At 48.7% G+C, this 21,078-nt stretch overlaps 1 protein-coding gene across 1 annotated transcript in view; it reads right to left on the reverse strand.

Annotated features, from left to right (window-relative positions):
- BABAM2 (BRISC and BRCA1 A complex member 2) overlaps nt 1-21,078 on the reverse strand; it is a 417,702-nt gene that overhangs the window by 154,596 nt on the left and 242,028 nt on the right. The window contains exon 7 of the mRNA XM_056123586.1: nt 18,029-18,138. Within this exon, the coding sequence (XP_055979561.1) occupies nt 18,029-18,138 (110 nt within the window). The remainder of the gene's footprint in view (nt 1-18,028; nt 18,139-21,078) is intronic.

Here is a 21,078-nt window from a genome sequence, read left to right on the forward strand (position 1 = left end):
CTGAAGGGAGGTATGCCAGGGCCAGAAAGCCGAGATTACTGCCGGGAGCAGCCCGAGAGGGAAGCCTCACTCGAAAGGTGTGTGGCCCCAAAGCAAAACTCCAAGGGGAGTTAAGAGCACGGAACTGCAGGACAAAAGGAAGCAGCAATCCCGCGGAGATATTCTGGGTGGCAGCAAGCCTGTACGCCAACAGCAACCGCCCGAGAGCTGGGGGCATCTCTGAGGGCAGCTGAGGAGTCATTTGGACTCTGGTCCAGCAACGCCTGCCTGTGACCAGGGCCGCTGTGGGGAAGATGCCTTTGCAGTGAAAGTGCAGCTGGGAACGGACAGTTGAATTCCTGGTAACAGAGCCGGCAGATACAGTGGCTAGGAAATAAAGGGCTGGAATAAAGAGGCCCTGCAGAGTGATGGCCACGCACAAAGCTGGAAGGCGTCACCCTGACCAAGGAGAGGCCAAACAAGGGGTCCACAGAGGGCGGGATGCTTCGGCCACTCCCAGGTCAGCTGACGGGGACCTGCTGGAGCCCACGGTGACAAGCAGACACCACAAACACAAGCTGGCACAGTGGGAGTCCCCAGAGGCCCACCGAGAACAGCGCCATGATGTTCTGGGACCATTGCTAGTCTTTAAACGGGACAAGGGCAGGGCCGATGCCACACTAAACAACAAAGAAGGACTTGCCCTCTGGAAACCCCAGGACCTAGATCATGGGTGAGTCAGTGGCAGAGGATGGCCCAGGGACCCTGGAAATGGACTGGTCTCCTCTGGGGCCACTCCAGGGACTTGGGGATGACCACTGATTGTGAAGGCGGCCCGACAGTGAGGCTGCCCTGTTCAGGGCGTGGTGTCTAAGAAGGGCCAGGGAAGGGCGCATCCCTCTAGGGTCACTGCTTCTGGGCTGCGCTTCATGCCAAGACTGGTGTTCGGAAAGCAACGGGCTAGAAAACCCCAACGCAGCACGTGCCTCTGGTGTTCCTAGAAGCCTCTTCTGAGGATAGAGAAAGAGTCAAATAACCCACTGCCATGGCTTTAAACCTGAACACAAGGAAAAGTGCTCTTCTGTTCTCAAATGGCGTGAAAGGCACCCGGGCGCGGGGGTGGGGTGGGGGGTGGATAGAAAGGTACGGGGCAGAGTAAGGGACCGCAAGGACCGAGGGGCTGTTCCCGCAGTGGCTGGGGCCCAGGGACACCAGCCCGCACAGAAGCAGCCGCGTTGCAAAGGGCATGGCACGGCCGGCCGAGAGAAATCCTCGTGGGAAACTTGTTGGTTTGAATGTATTTCCTGACACTTGCACTTTTCCTTTCAATCCTTAAAAACAAAAGCCAAAAGAGAGGGGACAGAAATATCTCTCGAGAGTTCTTAATCTACTGAGGGTATTATGACACCAGGATATGAACTCAAGTAAGTAAATGGGCTTTAAGAAAAGAAAGAAAACGATCTGCTAAAATGAAGTTGGAAGCAATTTTTAATTTCAAGGAAGGGACTGCCTAAAAGAAAAATCAAAAAACCAGAGGTTCCGGGTCACAAGTCAGGCAGATAAATTGGTCCTGGGTTGACTGAAATCTGAGTTCTGAGCCCTCCGGTCACAAGAGTGAGAGAGCCCTATTCACTCTGCAACTAGCTAAAGTTCTACTTGTCATGATGAAATCAGGTTAAATAATCACGGAGGGGAGACCCATTCAGCACAAAATCTCTCTTTCAGGTTTCCAAATAGGCACCAGACGTTAAGGTTGGATGTGGAAATCCTCTAGCTCCTACTGTGTCCTGCAAGGAGTCTAGCTTCAGGTGGAGACGGGCGGCTGAGTCAGGTGTCCTCAGTTCTAGAACTCCCCCTCAAGACCCCGCGCCTCCTCAAATCCGCTCTTAACTGCAAAGCCATTTACTGGCCTTTCTTCAAATTCCTAGAAATGCTGGGAGTCTGGGACATGTGAGAGTTCGTAGAATCAGTGTCCGTGCCAGGATGAACGAGAACGCACTCATGGCGATATGCAAGGCTTCCTACGTGTTGCGGTCTCATCCAAAACCCAGCTCAGCCCCCACATCTCGGAATCTGAGCACTGCCCGGCCCCATCACTCAAAAGTGCCGGCCACTCAGTAGTTTCAAAGGCCTGAATGATGGGAAATCTGCTGGTACTTCAGTAGTTGCTAATATTTTGTTATGAAATGTCTGTTGATGTTTTTGTTTATCCTTTTATCGTGTGTGTGTGTGTGTGTGTGTGTGTGTAATTTTCTTAGTAATGTTAAGAAGTTGTGTATCTGGATGTGAATCCTGTGTCAGTTATTCAGTTATTCCAGGTTTATAATTCATATGTCTAACATGAGCAATAGCACAGCGGTAGGGCGTTTGCCTTGCACACAGCCAACATGGCTGACCCGAGTTCGATTCCTCCGCCCCTCTCGGAGAGCCCGGCAAGCTACCGAGAGTATCTTGCCCACACGGCAGAGCCTGGCAAGCTCCCCGTGACGTATTCGATATGCCAAACACAGTAACAACAAAGTCTCCAATGGAGACGTTACTGGGACCACTCGAGCAAATCGACGAACAACGGGAGGGCCTTTACCTTTACCTTTTAACATGAGACTAAGAAGTAACCATTTGGATCTTCAATCAGGGACATCGATGATTGTGCGTATGGACCACTTACTGCATTAGTAAGTTGGATGTGGAAATCCTCTTACATTAGTAAGTGGTACATATGCACAAAACCTCAAAATGTGGTTTAAGCATGCCCAAAGGGAATTTCAATAAGGGGTCAACTTCAAAGACTTTCCATCAAAAAAGGAAATAGAACAGTGCATAGAAGGGGAGAAAACACCTGTAAATAACACATCTGAGAAGGGCCTCTTATCTAAAATATAAGAGAAACTCTTACAACTCAATAGTAAAAAGAAAAGCAACCTCATAAAAGTGGCAAACACTTTTATGTCACTTTCAGTCAACTTTCCTCCTAAGACATTTGAAGTCATATGTGCACATATATACTTGTAACACAAGTGTTTGTAGTAGTATTATTCACCGTAGCACTGTCCTCTTGCTGTTCATCAATTTGCTAGAGCGGGTACCAGTAACATCTCCTTTGTGAGACTTCTTGTTACTTTTTTTGGCATATCGAATATACCAGGGGGAGCTTGCCAGGCTCTGCCGTGCAGGTGGGATGCTCTTGGCAGCTTGCCAGGTGCTCCAAGAGGCATGGGGGAATTGAACCCGGGTTGGCGGCGTGCAAGGCAAACACCCTACTCACTGTGCTATTGCCCAACAGGCAAAAAGTGGGAAGAATCCAAATACCTATTAACTGATGAATGGATCAAGAAAGTGTGGTCTTCCCACACAATTGAGGATGGCTTGTCAATTGCTTGTCAGCAACAAGAAATGGATACTGGCATGTGGTCAAGCACAATGAACCTGGAAATCATGAAGAGAAACAAGCCGGTCTCTAGAGAGCACTGGTTGAAGATTCCCCATATACGGAATATCTCTGACAGGCAGATCCATGGAGACACGACATTATGGTTGCCGGAGGTGAGGGGGAAGTGAACACTGATGGCCATGAAGTTTCTTTTAGGGAGTGACAAAAATGTTCTAAATGTATAGGGATGTTTGTACAGTCCTTTGAATTTATTCAAACCCATGGGATTGCATTCTCTGAATAGGTAAATTATGTGATAGGTAAATATGTCTCAAAAAACTAGCTGAAAAGCAGAGAGAAATGGTGGATTAAGGCAAAACAGCCACAGCGAGGACATGATGTCAACTCAGTGTCATGCGTTGCACAGCAAGGTCGGAAGAAGAGGTTCCTGTAGGGTCTGTGCTTTGAGTTCAATTTCTAGATGCCGCACGTGACCTCGGAGGGCCAAGCATGGGAGATACACAATAGGAAATCAGTTCAGAACAACACTCATTCCTAAAACTGAGGCAGAGAGACGGGCTCTGGACAGCCCCTGGAGCATGACGGAAGGAGACAACACCGGGAACTGGGCCGCATCCCCCTCAGTCCCACCAACGGACACTAGAAACTGAGACAGCGAGACAGTCACAACAGGGGGTTGGCGGCGCTTCTCACTTCCCATGTGCAGATGACACAAATACCGTGAACATCTTTCAAAGGACGCGAGGATCCCCTTCACACAACGGCTTTATGGAGCCCCAGATGTCAACGGGGTCTAGGCCTCTGAGAAACCCTGGCAGCAATGAGGGATGGCAGAGCAGCAAAGGGATTCTTTGCTACTTTTAAACAAATTAATTAAAATTTTCTAACTTAATGCATCCTTTCACTCTGAAAAAAAAGTATGTATATATGTGTGTATATATATACGTATATGTGTATGTGTGTATATGTATATATGTGTGTGCATGTGTGTATATATATATATATATGTATGTATGTATATGTGTATGTGTGTGTGTGAGAGAGAGAGACCTAATCAATAAACTCAAATTCCCCTTGACCTAGTCCCTCAATCCTGCTCAGGTCAAACTGCCTAGAATCCAGGGGCGGCCCCCACTTGTGGCCCAGACAAGTCGCCAAGCCCCTCCCTGCACTTCCGCTGCCTCAGCTATGGGGCCAACTGCAGAAACCAGGGTTTGGGGGAGTGGTTAGGACGAGGGGTGTAGGAAGCCTGAGTATCTCCAGGCCTTCCAGCTCCCCCAGACCCAGACAGACACACTTCCTTAGAGGAGTCCATGCATGCTACGGGTGTGATCTCCGGATTTAACAAAGGAAGCGGACGAAACCAGAAGGCTGATTCTGCTCACTTTTCTTTTTTCTTTTTTTCTTTTTGCTTTCAGGGTCACACCTGGCAATGCATAGTGGTTGCTCCTGGCTCGTGCACTCAGGAATTACCCATGGAGGTGCTCAGAGGACCATATGGGATGCCAGGATTGAATCTGGGTCGGCCGTGTGCAAGGCAAACGCCCTACCCACGGTGCTATCTCTCCAGCCCTCTGCTCACCTTTCCGATGTTTTCTTTTTTCTCCACCTCACCAACCTGTCCGGAAATGGACTTATTTCTCCATCACTTCTTCACTCTATGCCGAAGTATTTTAAGTTCCTTCCCCACTGGTGACCATTTCAGCTGTTTTTCCGAGCTGGGCTCTTAACATTGCTTTCTCCCTGGATTAAGAACAACTGAGAGAGGCCAGAGAGAGTCTAGAGCTGGGGAAGGCACTTGCCTTGCACACAGCTGGGTTCCATCCCTAGCACCACCAACAGTCGTCCAAGCACCAGCAGGAGCGACCTCTGAGCAGAGAGCCAGGAGAAATCCCCGAGTTACGCAGGTGTTCCTAGCCCATCTCCCCTAAAGATCAACAAGATGAAGCTTATCTATGTGTTTAAGAAAAAAAATACCCACACTGGTGACAAGTGCCTAGCAGAAAGGAAAAAACTAAAGACCAACCACCAAACAATTGTATCTAAACACAAGGATCTTGAACGGGTTTCTTTCTGTGTGAAAAGAAGAATCTAGAAATATTAAATTCCAATATACTCTAACTGTTTTTTTTCCCCCTAGGAACCTTAGTAGACTGTTTTACGCTTTCAAAAAATTTTTCTTTGGCTCTAATATATACACAGTCACACCGGTCATGTTTAAACTCTGACAAGTTCGTTACGAGTCAGGTCAGAGGAGGGAAGGAAAATGCAGAAATGCTCTCACCACTGGGTCATAACCTCCTTTCCCCCCTCGTCCCCCCGCCCCCACCCAAGAAATGCTATAAAAAAATCTGGTCCAAGACAAAAACTTGGCATGCAACCCTCCAACCTGACATCATACTATGGAAAGTTTGGGGGTGGAGCAGGGAGGGGTGGGGTGCTTTGCAAGTGGAGTGGGGGGGGAGAGTTGTCAGTAAAATGAATTTTCCACTGATGTACTCGACTCTAGTTTAACGGTTGGGCCCAGCGGAGGTCTGGCAAGGAGAAGCGTCTTGCCTTTTCTTAGGAATGCCCTCCTTCGACTCCGGAGCAGCCCGTGGGAGACAGCGTTCACCCACAGTCTGCTCACCCCGTGCCCCGGCTCCATTTACAGTATGACGCTCACTCATCACTTGTTTTCAGACTAAAGACTTTGCCATTCACTGGAGTCATTAGCACCGCGAGTGCAAGACCGCACGTCTGGATTTTAACGACGATGGAGAAACGCCAATATACGGGTTAGTCCTGGATTGCGGGAATTGAAATCCGGCAACCCAGCACCAGAGGACACGCCCCTCAATCAGACATCACACACTGAGTCCGGGCGACACTGGTGTCAGACCCCCTCCCCAGTGACACGGGAAGGAGTTCCGCTTCATATGTGAATTACACACTTCAGGGGGTCTTTGTCACTGCCTTAAACCAAATGCTTGAGACCAAGGATCAGGTTTTGGCTCCACAGAGTGACCAGAGTGACCCGTGGAGACCATGTGGAGGATGCTTGAAATACCCACCAAAACGCCTGTTTGGGGGAGAAGATGAATTAGAGCCACCTTAGTTTTGAAACCTGACATAGGTCATCCTCGCTAGATCCACATCCAGCTCTGAAAGTCCAAAGATGTTTGCACGCAGTACATGTTGTCACAGGTAGTCCCTGCATCTGAGGAACCTCTGAGGGTGGGGGAGGCGCTGGGAAACCCCCTGAACTCCCTACAGGTCAGGGTCCAACCGCAGGGGAAAGCGCTGCGCACACCACGCATCCACGTGTTTGACAATAAATAGCTACAGACACCCAGGAGGGGGTGACTGAAATACCAGCTCATTTAAAGAAGCACGCATGGACTGTGGACATGCCCTTCATGCAAAGGCCGGGGGGCCACCATAATAATAAAAACCAAAAGATGTCTACAATAATTCACAATTAACATGGATGACTAAGAAGCATTACTTCTGCTGTCCAGGTCGATACGGTTTTTAAACTTTAATACATACTTCCTTTCTTTTTTTTTAATCATAATTGAAGATTTTATTGTATAAGAGATCCACAATGGCAGTGAGAGAAGCGGACAAATCAGGTGGAGAAATAACAATGCCTGAGATAGTTTACTTTTTTATTGAGTACACCTGAATATACTTCCTTTCAGTCCATAAGCAGATGAAGTAAAAAAAAGTAACACATGCTTTTTCTTTTCTTTCCTTTCCTTTTTTTTTCTTTTTAGGTCATACCTGGTGATGCTCAGGGGTTCCTCCTGGCTCTGCACTCAGGTATTACTCCAGGCAGTGCTCAGGGGACCCTATGGGATGCTGGAGATTGAATCCAGGTCAGCCACGGGCAAGGCAAATGCCCTATCCGTTGGACTATCGCTGCAGCCCTTAACGTGTACTTTTCACCTAGGTACAACGCACTCTGTGAAACATAGGTCTGCGAGTCTGGCAAAAAAGTGCAGAGATGTGCATCCACTCAACAGTCAAGATATGGGACAATTCTAGCCCCTCCCGGGCCTCTTCCTGAGAGCCAGGCTCACCCTGCTCCTTCCTGCAGAAGGTCTGGGCGGTGCACCAGGTCCTTGCATTGGAAGACCGGCATCTGCATCATTTTTTACAGACCAGGCTTTTTACAGACTCCTTTCCACTTCCATCAAGGGTTCCGTAAAAGAGATTAGAGGGAAAGTGTGGAAACAAACGGGGAGGAGGAGCGGAGAAACGCCTGAACTAAAGGTTACACGAAGAGGGAAGAGGGGGGAGGGAGAGAGGAGAAGAGAAGGCAGGAAGGGGGGGGGGGGCAGAGGAGGGGGAAGGGAGGAGGGATGGATGGGAGGAGAGGAGGGAGAAGAAAGATGGGAGAGGAAGGAGGGAAAGGAGAAAGGGAGGAGGAAGGGAGGGCAGAAAGACACCCGGGAGGTACAGGAAAAGCAGCTGGAGAAAGCTGGTGAGGGGCCACTTATGATAGAAAGTAATGAAATCTGTTTCCAAGCACGAGATCCAGGAGTTGAGGTTTGTTCTGGGAACCCTCCCTCTTCCAGCAACGAGGCAGCTGGCTGGCGATGTGGCGAGACGGCGCAGGCCACGCCTGGGAAGAGCGTTTTCCATGGTCGGGCTGAGACGCCAAGTGACTCGGGCGAGTGACGTCCAAGAACAGAAGTTAACTCAGACCCCTAAGGAGCAGTGAGCAGGAGGGGCCGGAGCGATAGCACAGTGGGTAGGGTGTTTGCCTTGCAAGCAGCCAACCCCGATTCGATCCCATATAGTCCCCCAAGCACCGCCAGGAGTAACTCCTGAGTGTAGAGCCAGGAGGAACCCCTGAGCATCGCTGGGTGTGACCCAAAAAAGAAAAAAAAAAAGCAGTGAGCAGGAAAGAGATTCAACAGCACCACAGCTGAGTGTCACCACACTCCAGAGCACATCCATTGTCCCCTGCAGTCCTTGACGGAGGCTGGGACAACTGTGGCCACGCAGAAGAGCGTCTCAGAAGGCTGGATCCTAACCCGAGACAACAGAAAACACCAGGGGAAACGCTGGAACCAGTATGACTGCACTTCTGAATATTTAAGTCAAATCCTCAGGCGGTGCCCGGCTGCGTCCCTGCAGTGTGAGGCCCTGGAAGAAGCCATTTTCTCACCTGTCCAGTAAAAAGGCACTAGGAGTTTTTTTTCCAGGAGTGGCACGGAGTGCGCTCTGCATTCCCAAGATTACCCTGGCAAAGAGGATGATGCACCAACCTGACATGGGGCAGGGACAGGCACAGAGAGGAGCCAGAGAGAGACCCTAGAGCCCAAAGAAACGGCCAACCATCTGGATCCAGGAAACAGGGCAGGGGGAAGGCCAAAGCAGGCTGCCCGGGGGTCAGATGGGGTGACCGACTGATCAAATTCAAGTCGTTCATGCAAATCAAGAACAGAGCAGGGAGAAAGGAAGGGCGGTGCTCAGTGATAGCTGACACTTGAGACACCGCACTGGAAGCTTCCATGAGGATCCCAGCCCGAGACATGAAAACACGCCTCCAACTGCAGTGGACAGCAAGGCTCCATGCGTGAGGTTTTTGGCGTAGTGTCAGACGGAGTGAGTGTTACTCTCCAAGCATCTCATCTTTTGGACTCTACATTGTTCTGGGGTAAAGTCGAAGGTCCTCACCAGATCGTGTCATCTCACTTACTCCTTTACACAATGGACAGACTCTGGACCCCGCTAATCTCTGGGGTTTTCCACTGGGCACAGCCTCTATGTGTCCACTTCTATGGAGATGGCCTGTTTAAGATTCTCTGCGCTTCTTCTGAGCAAATATTCCAGGCCAGTTTTCTCTCCGACTTTCTAATTTCTCTGCTCCTCCTATAACAGAGCCTAGTGCTTTGGCGAATTACCACTTTTCATCTAATCTCCCACCTTTACTGGTGAATATTTTCCTAACTGTGATACATATTATAAACACACATTATAAACAGCGATGTTCAGAGTTCAGAGTTTTGCTGTTGAGATTAACACACACACACACACACACACACACACACACACACACACACACACACACCCCACTTATACTGAGCACCAACTTCTCATCTCCACTTGCATGGAAAAAAAAAACTCCTCTTGCATGAAACCCTTGAGATATTTCACAGAAAGGTGCTAGGCCGGATTTTTAAAACTGAAAACAAATTCTATCTTAGGGATTTCAGTTAAAGCACTGTGCTATAAAGAACAGATCACTAGCATGGAAGAGAAAACGGTCACAGAATGCCCAAGGACACAAAATAAATCTAAGACGGTGCTTACAGCTCCAATAAGCAGGGCCAACACGTGCCAGGGAAAGCCGCATTATCGCAGACTGACAGCCATCTTCTACATGGGTATTTTCTGCCTAAAAAGAAAGCTAGATAAAAACATTGACATATCACTGACTTAAGGCGGCTGAGGAAGGTGGGAGTTTACAACAGCATGTTTCCCAAAATATGATATTTGGGGGCTGATGGGTTTTCTTCCCCCGCTGGATTCCACTCTGGCTCTCTTCAAAGCGCAGGCTTGAGGCTGTGAGACAGAGGTCAGACGCACTCATGCAAACTTGCTGACCTGACTTTCCAGAATTCCTCTCAAAGTCACAAAGAATCCCACTGGCTCTGCTCCCAGACTAGTAAAAGCAACATCTCAAGCCCTTAGGATGTTCTTAGAGGCTGAGGCAGCTCCCTCCACGAAAACCAAACACACATCTTCCCCGATGGCTAGCCGTCTGCTCACTCAGGACTGGGTTTACCTCGGGGATAAACAACCTCCCCCCCCTTGCCCCCACCCTCAGCAAAACAATATTCTTAAAGGATTATCGCAGGGACTAAGAAACATGAGCAGACATGGATTGGGAGAATTAACATTGTCAAAATGGCAGTACTTCCCAAAGCATTACACTGATTCAATGTGATCCCTATAAGCGTACCCATGACATTCTTCAAAGGAATGGAGCAAACACTCCTGAAATTCATATAAAACAACAAACAACCACAATAAGCTAAAGCAATTCTTGGGAAAAAGAAGATGGGAGGTATCACCTTCCCCAACCTTAAACTCTACTACAAAGCAGTTATAATTAAAACAGCATGGTACTGGAACAAAGAGAGCTGCAGACCAATGGAACAGAGTGGAATATCTTACACACACACACACACACACTCAAATATATGATCACCTAATCTTTGATAAGGGAGCAAGAAATGTGAAGTGGAACAAGGAAAGCCTCTTTAACAAATGGTGCTGGCAAAACAGGACAGCTACGTGCAAAACAAAACAAAACAAAAACAAACAAATAAAAGGGCTCAGACCTCTACCTAACACCATGTACAAAAGTCGGATCAAAATGGATTAAAGACCTCAACACCAGACCAGAGTCCATCAGGTACATTGAATACACGGTCGGCAAAACCCTCCACGACATTGAGGCTAACAGTATCTTTAAAGAGGTCATTCCACTGGCCAATCAAGTGGAAACAGAGATAAACAGATGGGACTACCTCAAACTGAGAAGCTTCTGTACCTCAAAAGACACAGTGAATGGAATTCAAAGACAATCAACAGAATGGGAAAGGATATTCACCCAGTACCCATCTGATAAGGGGTTGATACCAAGGCTTTACAAGGCACTGGTTGAACTCGACAAAAAGAAAACATCAAACCCCATCAGAAAATGGGGCGATGAAATGAACAGAAACTTTCTCAAAGAAGAAATCCGAATGGCCAAAAGGCACATGAAAAAATTCTCTACCATCACTAGTCATCAGGGAGATGCAGATCAAAACAACAATGAGATATCATCTCCCACCACAGAGACTGGCCCGCATCCAAAAGAACAAAAGCAACCGCTGCTGGCATGGATGTGGGGAGAAAGGGACCCTCCTTCACTGCTGGTGGGAATGCCGACTGGTTCAGCTGCTTTGGAAAACAATATGGACGATTCTCAAAAAATTAGAAATTGAGCTCCCATTTGACCCAGCAATACTACTCCTGGGAATATATCCCGGAGAGGCAAAGAAGTAGTCGAAATGATATCTGTACTTTTATGTTCACTGCAGCACTTTTTATAATAGCCAGAACCTGGAAAAAAAAAACTGTGCCTGAGAACAGATAACTGGCTAAAGAAACTCTGGTATATCTACACAATGGAATACTATGCAGCTGTTAGAAAAGATGGAGTCATGAAATTTGCATATAGGTGGATCAACATGGAAAGTATCGTGGTAAGTGAAATGAGTCAGAAAGAGAGGGACGGACATAGAAAACTTGCAGTCATTTGTGGAATATAAAATTACAGAATGGGAAACTAACACCCAAGATTATTAAAGATAAGTACTGAGAGGATTACTCCACAGCTTAGAAGCTGGACTCACATACTGGGGGAAAAGGCAGCTCAGTTAGAGAAGGGAACACCAAGCAAATGGTGCTAGGAGGATCCGCTCGGGATGGGAGACGCACCCTGAAAGTGGAATATAGACCGAACGTGATTGGCCACTTAGTAACTCTACGGCAAACCACAGCACCCAAAAGGAGAGAGAGAGAGCAAAAGGGAATGCCCTGCCACAGAGGTCGGGTGGGGGGAGGGGGGGACGAGGTAGGGATGGTGGGAGGGATGCTGGGACCATTGGTGATGGAAAATGGGCACTGATGGAGGGATGGATACTTGACCATTGTATGACTGAAATGCAAGCATGGAAGTCTGTAAGTCTATAATTGTACCTCACGATGATTCACTAATAATAATTAAAAAAAAGAATACAACTGATTGTTGACAAATAAAAATTTGCCTATTCTTAAAAAAAATGAGCAGAGCTAAACTGATCTGTGCTTACTCTGAATATCCTAGAACTTAAATCCTGACACGAAATCATCTCAAGATACTGGGTCTTGTCTCTTGAGATAACTGATTCAGAATTTTTCAAAAGGCAAAGATTCTCTAGTCACATCTACCCACGTTTTAGTTAAACAATTTCCCCAGGGATTCTAAAAAACTGTTATGCATATACATAAAATGTTAGTTTTCCAATCCATTATAATGCTGAATTCAGGAGTAAGCGCAAATAAAAATCACAATATACTGACTTTTGTCACTGCTTGAGGAAATAAAGCGGGGCAGGGACTGGATTTATTCACATCTCCTTCAGAATTCTAAATTGCTGCATTTCAATTTTCAGTGCTCCAACTTTTTCCCTCAGCTGAGTTGCCACGTTTGTGGATTACAAGCTACTGGAATGTTCCAAGTGACCATGACAGTGGCCAAACAACAAGTGGGAGAAAGGCCGGGAAACAGAGGCTGGCACAGCCAAAACCAGAGGAGAGGAGCAGGGCCTGGAGATCAAAGCCTCGTGACTCCCCCGGGGTTCATCTGGTAAACCAACCCCGAGAGGAACAGCCCAGCCTCTCAGAAATAAGAGCAGCGGTCTACAACCAGCCCGCAAGGCATACCCGCAAGCAGCGGTGACAGAGCCCTCTGGACCCAGCAGCCACGGCTGACTGACAGACAGACGCCACCCGGGAGGGGTTTCTAGCCCACGGGAATGACAGGAAAACAGAGCCAGGGACACAGGAGGGGAAAGTGCAGTCCTGGAGAGGCGGCAGGTAGGTGCAGTGCCAGAAAGTTCCACAAAGAAGGTATTGATTGATAAGACAGAGGGGGACAGTGGACTCCAGACAGAGACCCCAGGGGAGAGGGGAAATCAAGTCGATCCTGTAGTGTAGCAGCCCATGTGGAGGAAGAGAAGTGTGTTCCCAGAAGTGTGTTCACACACACACATACACACACACACACACACGTCTGACTGAACAAGAGGACACAGAGGATTCTGGGCAGAGTGGCCGCTGGGACTACCACCGAGAGTGGCCTGCCTGTCAGACTGAGAGATGAGGCTTAGCTGAGAGGGTAACAGGGAGGCCCCGAGGGAGTGGAGCCGGGGACTGACATCACAGGGCTAGATGGGACACGAGAGGGAGAGTGACACCCCTGAGGCGGGAAGACCAAGAGGTAAAAGGCCATTGGGAGACATGGCAGCTTAAGGTGCAAATCGACTTGTGACAGCAGGTGTGATGAGACTCTGTAACGGGAGCATCCCACGTGCCAAGCACCCAACTGGCTCATGCTTCTGAGCCACGACCCCTGAACACCCAAGGAACAAGCCTCCCGGGAAGAGAAATCCACGCGTGGAGAAACACTTGTGCTGAGAGGACCCCTGAGGTGTCACCCACAGGCGCGTCTGCAGACACTCAAGAAGCCGATCCCAGAGCAGGCGGGAGGCTGGCCGCAGACACGGGCCTTCCAGATCACTGCAGAGCGAGACACAACTTCAGTGGAACCGCCCTGACCTCAATTAAGTGGTCTGAAGAGGGAGGTCGAAGCAGAGAGAGACAGATGTAGGGCAGTGGGCTCAGAATTCCAGGCCGAGTGGGACATGAAAATGTGTCAGAGCACACATGTGGGGCCCCTGGCCCAAGACCTGAAGGGACACAGAGCGGGGACGGAGTGAACGTGTGAAAGTGCAGACTAGTCTTAGTACTACAGTACTATGCATTTGACCTGCAGAGAAGCCGCACCGAACTGGACAAGCCAGGCCTCCCTGGGCCTCCTGGAGCCCGGCCCCATCTGCTCAAGAGGCACCGTGCTCTCGGGACACCCAGTGTCCTCTTGCAGGCGTGGACGCAGCATCAGGGGCCCTGATGGCATGCCGGCTCTGTGCCAACCACCGGGTTCAAAAGAAGCCCCAGCCTGAGGTGGGAAGCTCAGAGTGAGAGAAGCCTCCCTGATACGGGGCGAAGTGAGTCGCAGAGAGCTGGGATATCCAGAGCCAAGAACGCCAGCCGTGAGTGGCGGGAGGGAGAGTCTCTGGTGCCAAGACTCATGCCTTTCCTTCTAGAATGCAAGTTGGGACTCACCCTCCTGCGCTCAGCTCCCTCCCGCTGGCCCAGAACTCTCTGAGGCGCTGAGGGCTCCCTGGCAGCTCCAGGCCTCCTCCCTGAGGTGGTGCGTGGGGTGGGGGTGGGGGGGCTGGTCAGCCTTGAACACTTTTTTCCAAGGCGGGCTGCAACTCAATGACACCAAGTTCTAAAACAATGCCCTGGGCCTGTGAAAGATGCCACCCAGTCTGCCCTGGCTCAAGCTGCATTCCTTCACGACACTCCCACATGGGGGGGGGGGGGGGTCCCGGCCAAGAGAAGAGCCCCCACTCTCAGGGAAGAGAGCCGGGTGGTCTCTGCTGCCTGGCTCTTCTCAGGCGACTGGGCAGCATGTCCCCTGCCAGCACCGCTGACATGACCTGCACACTCCAGGCCTCTCAGCCGGCACAGAGAGGCAAGTGGCGTCAAGACGTGCTGTCCCGGCTCCTGTCATATCCACCTTGACTCCACCGAGTCTGTCTGTCAAATGCACAGCACGGGGCCGGGGGCTTCCTAGAAAGAGCCACGGCTGAAGCCAAAGCGTGCAAGTCCCAGCTGGAGCCAGTGCCTGGCTTGGGCTTGGGGCAGGTCCACATGGGATGCTTTGCCCATGACTCCTGAGAACACTCTTCCATTCGGAATCTCTCGTCAGAGCTGGGGAGCTCAGGGCAGACAGACCCGGTGGGATGAGACAGAGGAGGACTAAGCACCAGCCCCAAGGCAGTACCAGCGCCATCCGTGCTCTGCTCTGGTCCCTCCTGAATGGCACACTCCTTCCCGGGCTATGAGATATGCAGGAGTTAACCAAAGAGGGTAACGGCTCCAACAAGTCTGTAAGTCCTTAGAAAGGCACCCCGCGATACGGTCACTTTCCATTCTAACTGGTCTCTAAAAATGCATTTCTTCGAACTTCAACTTAGACATGAGGGTTTACATATGTCTTGTATTTAACTGTTTTTTTGAGGGGGTAAAGCAACAGGAAAATTCTACGGAATCTGTGTCAACCAGCAAAATGTAAGACTTTGGTCTCCAGGGGCTGGAGCCTCTGCCCTGCACACAGGAGGCTGGGTCTGAGGTCTGGGGCTTCATGGTCCCGCAGTACCACAAGGAGTTAGGTGGGAGGGAGCCCCACAGTACCACTGGGTGCACATCCGCCCACCAAAACGTAAGACCGCTCAGGACAGCGTTTTGTGCAAAGTACTTATTCAACTGGAACACTGCTAATTAAACTATTACTTCCTGTGCACTGCATTTGCATAAGGTCTTAAAGGAATAAAAATGCTGGTCCCGTGCCCTTGAATGGCTGACAATGTAGAAAAAGACAAATCAAGCGCCTATCACTGACGAAATCTCTGGTAGGTGAAGAGTGAGTGACAGCACTCAGAGAGAGTCACAGGAGAAGGGGCGAGGCAAGGGGAAGGTGTTGGCAGAGTAAGGAGGTAGGAAATGGAACTGTTTCAGCAGGAAGAGGACGTGAGAAGGGCATCTTGTGTGCTGGAAAGCGCTTTATTAAGTGATCAGAGGGAAGAACGCAGATGTGCCTTAGGAAGGAGTGGCGTCTGGCGCAGGGCAGGCTGGCAGAGGAGAGAAAGCAGGGTGACCTGGGAAGGTGCTTGGGCCCAACCGAAGAGACACACAGTTCCCTTGCAGGAACAGAAAGCGGTTTCCAAAGAAAATCTTTCGCAAATGACTTGACACCTAGCTTAGATTTTTAGAGTGAGAAATAATTTATTATAAAGCTCCCTGGCAAACTTGGGGCAAACTTCGCAGAAAAAGAACAGAGATAATGGAAAAAAAAAACTGTGATATTTTTGTTTAGGGTTTGAGTTGGCAAAGTTTTGGCTCTGGCTTAACTGACATATTTATTTTTTTTAATTTTATTGATTCACCGTGAGATATAGTTACAAGCTTTCATGTTTGAATTACACAATCACAGAATGATCAAACACCCATCCCTCCACCAGTGCACATTCCCCACCGCCAATATCCGCAGTATACCCCCCCTTTCCCACCCTCCCCTTGCCTCCATGGCGGACAATATTCCCCATACTCTCTCTCTACTTTCGGGCATTATGGTTTGCAATGCAGATACTGAGAGGTCATCATGTTTGGTCCATTATCTACTTTCAGCACACATCTCCTGTCCCGAACAATCCCTCCAACCATCACTGACTCAGTGATCCCCTCTCTATCCCAGCTGCCTTCTCCCCCAGCTCATGAGGCAGGCTTCCAGCTATGGAGCAATCTACCTGACCCTTGTGTCTACTGTTGGACCTATTCTTATTCTTATATTCTGTGACATCTTTTCCACTGAATTCATTACCTGTGCACTGTCTGGCTCCAGATTCTCTGGAGTCAGAATCTGCCAACTTATCCCCCTGACCCTTCCTGTCCCAACTCCTTACTGCCATCCACTTCCTTATACTTCTCCTAGGCACTAAATCAATAATTGTAACACAAATTTTATACTTGCTACAGTGCCAGGCACTGAAGTTAATGTTTCATGAACAGCACTTAATGTAATCCTCTCCCCCCCACCCCCCCTGCCGCCAAGCTGGTCTAAGTCACCATGAAATAGGTATTATTTTATTGTACACATAAGGAAGCAAATTTTAAGATTTAAACAGTTTGGCAAATGAAAGTGGCAGCACCTGGGTCCACACTGCTTGGACCAGTTCACGGACTGCCTCTTCCTTCTGACCCCTTTTTCTTGGTATGACTCATATTCCATGAAAGATGGAGACATGCACTGAACGCCAGCGGTGTACACAGGAGTAAGAGCCCATGAGAGCTGGTGCTTACAATCACCTGAGGTTAAAGAGCTGGATTTTGCATCACCGTGTACGGTGCCATGGGGCAGCTGCGGACGGGGAGGGAGAAAGACTCCGTCCACAGCGCTGGGCAGAGACCACTTCTCCCAGAAAGACCGCAGCTTTCAAAGCCTCTAAGACCCCCCTGCTGATGGAAATCAATGTCCTGCCAGAAGTTCCCAACCAAATCTGCTTATGATCCATGTTCAATGAACACAAGAAAACCCCACTGGAGCACTTGAGCAGCTGGTTGGCACCCAGGGAAGCTGATCTTGGCTGATCCTGGCAAGAGTGTTACCGGCTCCCGCAGTTATCTGCTCATCTGGCTGAAACATACAGGATATCAAACTCTTTGAGCCACATGGCCTGCGTGTTCCGCAAAATTACGTAGATCTACTTAGTCACAGAAAGATAATCCAAGCACGTCACTTTTTAAGGCTCTCTGCTTCTAATCCTACCTGCACTAACTTCAGAAGATGTTTTTGCTGAATGTTTTCAAGAAACTGGTTTCCTTTTTACAAATCACTAACAGTCACAAAGAGATAAGAGTCTGCGCCAGGCACTGCTCGGCTACAAGCACCGGTGCCTCGGGAACTCCGGGAGGAGCCACAGTTACAGATTCAGCGGGCCGCCTCCGCTCTCTGCAGGTGCAATGTTGATGTCACCAACTGCCCAACTGAGACACACCCCAAAAACTGTAGAGGTCAGTACCAGTTGGACTTAGCCTGTATTTTAAATTCTGAACACAATTCCTTTTTAAGAAAATGGAGGTCAACAAAGAGAAACCATCTTATACCACTCACTGGTTCTGCCATCAGCATCAACAGCAGTAGACAAAATCATCAAATGCTTTGTGTCCCGTTCCCAGGGAGAAGCACCAGGTTATATACAGTTCACGACAACTGATACTTACTGCTCAATTCGGGGAGACAAGTACAGCTTGGGGTACACCTGAGTGGCTTCAGTGTCCTCAAAACTGACAGAAAGGAGGGCCACATCTTCTCCAGGGTCTTCATTCACATCCTTAAACAGAAAGGACAAAAACACATGTAGTGAAGACCCGCTCTCCTCAAATCCAGCTGGTGATGAACTCATAGATTTTTCTGGCTTCGAGGCAGGGGCTGAGAATGGCCTGGGCAGTGTACGTTCCTGGGTGCACAGTGAGCCACTCCCGTTCAGCGACGCCTCTCAAACCTGAGATACAAGTCCACTATGGAAGGAAAACGTTCCCTCCTCTCTCTCTCTCTCTCGTACCCACATTCAAAGAATGTTTGTTTGTCTTCTTTGACCCATACCTGGCTGTGCTTGGACCATACACAATGCGAAGTGATGGAAACACAAAAAACAAGCACCTTTCTAGTTAACGGATTGCCGCATTACCCTGTTAGCAACATGCTGAATGGTTTCTAATTTACACAAACAAGTGATAATTACTTTTTATAGAAAGAACGAGATATAAACATAATATCTAAGAAAACGGCAAAGTCTTCAAAGAGCCGGCAATTTTATTAGACTCCACCTTGACAGTCTGTTGTAAGTTACTGAAAGAGCAAAGAGTGACGAAGTCCGCCACCATCAAAGCAAATGGGAGAGGAGCTTTGTACACGCGGAATCAGACAAAACGAGGATGGGTACAACTCGCATGTGAACCACGAGACATACACAACGCCAGAAGTCTAGTCTAGAAGGATGCTGGGAGACAAAAATGGTGATGACCCAAACATGCATCGGGAATCACTGAGAGGTCAGCCAGACCAAAGGCCAAACGGACTGTGACCCACAACTCAAGAACAGAAAAAAATTCCAGTGGGATGTCAACCACCTCGAGTCGACTTCCTGTGATACACCGAGGAAGCATCCCGTGTCAGAAGTGTGGGGCTAACGATGATGGCACCAGCTCTGCGATGGTTGCTAGACACTGAGGGCTCGCCAGAGTTCCATGGAAGACATTCTCGTAATGTGCTATTTTTAATGGCTAAAAATCAGATTCTAATCAGGAACTGTGATCATCTATTCTTTGGTTGACGGTGCTTCCAAACCTGACATTCGAGGATTAGAACTGCATTTCCTTACTGGTAGTGATGGTAAGGACGAAGCCGTCTCTCTGGAGCAGTACCTGGGTCCTCAGGAGGTCCCAGCAGCCCACCTAGGAAGGTCCTCACAAACCAATCACGGCCAGCTAGGGTGTCCTTCGCTCTGCCCACCACCATCCTTCTGTCTGTCCTTGCATCTCGTGAAGTCGGTCATCCCCCCACATCCCTCACCCTCTGACAACTTCTGTCTCAGTCTCCCTGCTCGGCCTTCATTGGTGCCTGTGGAAAGCGCAGGCAAGGCCTGTCCACAGGGGGACAAGGAGCAGAGCTGGTCCTGCCTTCGATCACATAGTTTTTCTTTTTAGAGAGACCACGCCAGTCTCTCTATAATCACCCAGGTTCTCGTTCACTTTTGTCCCCTTCAGAGCCTGCCCAGAGAGCTGTCTCCATGCCCTGTCACGACTCCCGCCCACTCGTCCCAGAGCTCTCTCCCCAGCCAGGGCCTCTCCACAGGACCAGCGACTGGTGGCCACCCAGGGCGTCGGTGTCTGCATCTGACAGAAACAAACACGGATGGTGTCTGTCTAGAAGCACCCGCTTCCTCCTTTCCTTCCGCCTCAGAAACTACATTCTCATCTTATGTCTTTATTTTAACCGCTGCCCTCTTCCCTTTTCATTCTTTTGATTTTGAATACCTTGATTTCTTTTCATTTAAAAACCCTAAAATTTAGTTTTATAGTAACAAGTCAAGCCATACAGAAATTTATGTAGAAAATGCTTCCTGGGGAAGGAAAAGCTACATGGAAGGTCCCCCCCCCTCCCATGAGCATAAACACACACACACACTTGCATATAAACAGTGCTTTAACCTTCTGCTTTGTTCTCCCTAATGGAATCATATTATACAAATCATTTCTACCAATTGTTTCCTAAAATAGCCACATAATATTCCAAGGCACGGGTTTATTTTTTATTCAACCATTCTCCTAGCAACGGACATTTGGGTTACTTGTTCTTAGCCACTGGATAGTGCTATAATAAATACCCGTGTGTGTGTGTGTGTGTGTGTGTGTGTGTGTGTGTGTGTGTGTGTGATCTGTGTGTCCTCTTTACCGGCAGGACTTATATTTCTGAACTGATACCTAAATGTGAGCTCATGAGATGAAAGGTTAAAACACTCTGCATCTTAATAGAGTCGGGAGACTGTGTTCCTGGGCTTTCAGTGGGGATTCTCCTGTGGGTGGGTGAGTCACATCAGTGGCCAGCGAGGCCTCCGCTCTTCCGGGGTGGGCAATGCGGCACTGGCCACTGTCACTTGTTTTAACTGAATGTCATTGCTCTAATCACTGGAAAATGCAGTTTCATTTAGATCCATTGAATGAATCTGAGCAACTTTTCACCTGACCGCTGGTCATTTACACTTATTATTTGCAATTTTGGGGATCAAATCTCTGTCCACTGCCCTTTCGAGTATTTGGGTTACTTTTGTGAGAGCACTGGTTAATCACTTATTAGTCCTTGTCCTTTATTTTCATCATAAATATGTTTTCTCTCAGTAGAGTTTGATGTGTTGCTTTTTTTGTTTCTTGTTCGCTTGGGTTTGGGGTCCCGCCTGCTGGTGCTGGCTCTGCACTCAGGGCTCAGTCCTGGTGGTTCTTGTGGGGGCCTGTGTGGTGCTGGGCTTCAAGCTGGGGTGAAAGGCACAGCTATACGCTAGGCAATCGCCTTCCCGTACTTATCTCTCCAGTGGTTCAGTATTGTTTTGACTTTCAACCTTGTTTAGGGACATCTACGGACACTACAGAAAACTGCATTTTTTTACAGGGTTCAATCTGATTAAAAACTCTGGGGTTTCCCTAATTTTTCAACTAACATTGTTAGAATTTGGTCTTTATGTGTAGATTTTTAATCAAGTTTTCTTTTTTTAGAT

This window comes from Sorex fumeus, unplaced genomic scaffold (assembly GCF_029834395.1).
Source record: "Sorex fumeus unplaced genomic scaffold, SorFum_2.1 ptg000006l, whole genome shotgun sequence".
NCBI lineage: Eukaryota > Metazoa > Chordata > Mammalia > Eulipotyphla > Soricidae > Sorex > Sorex fumeus.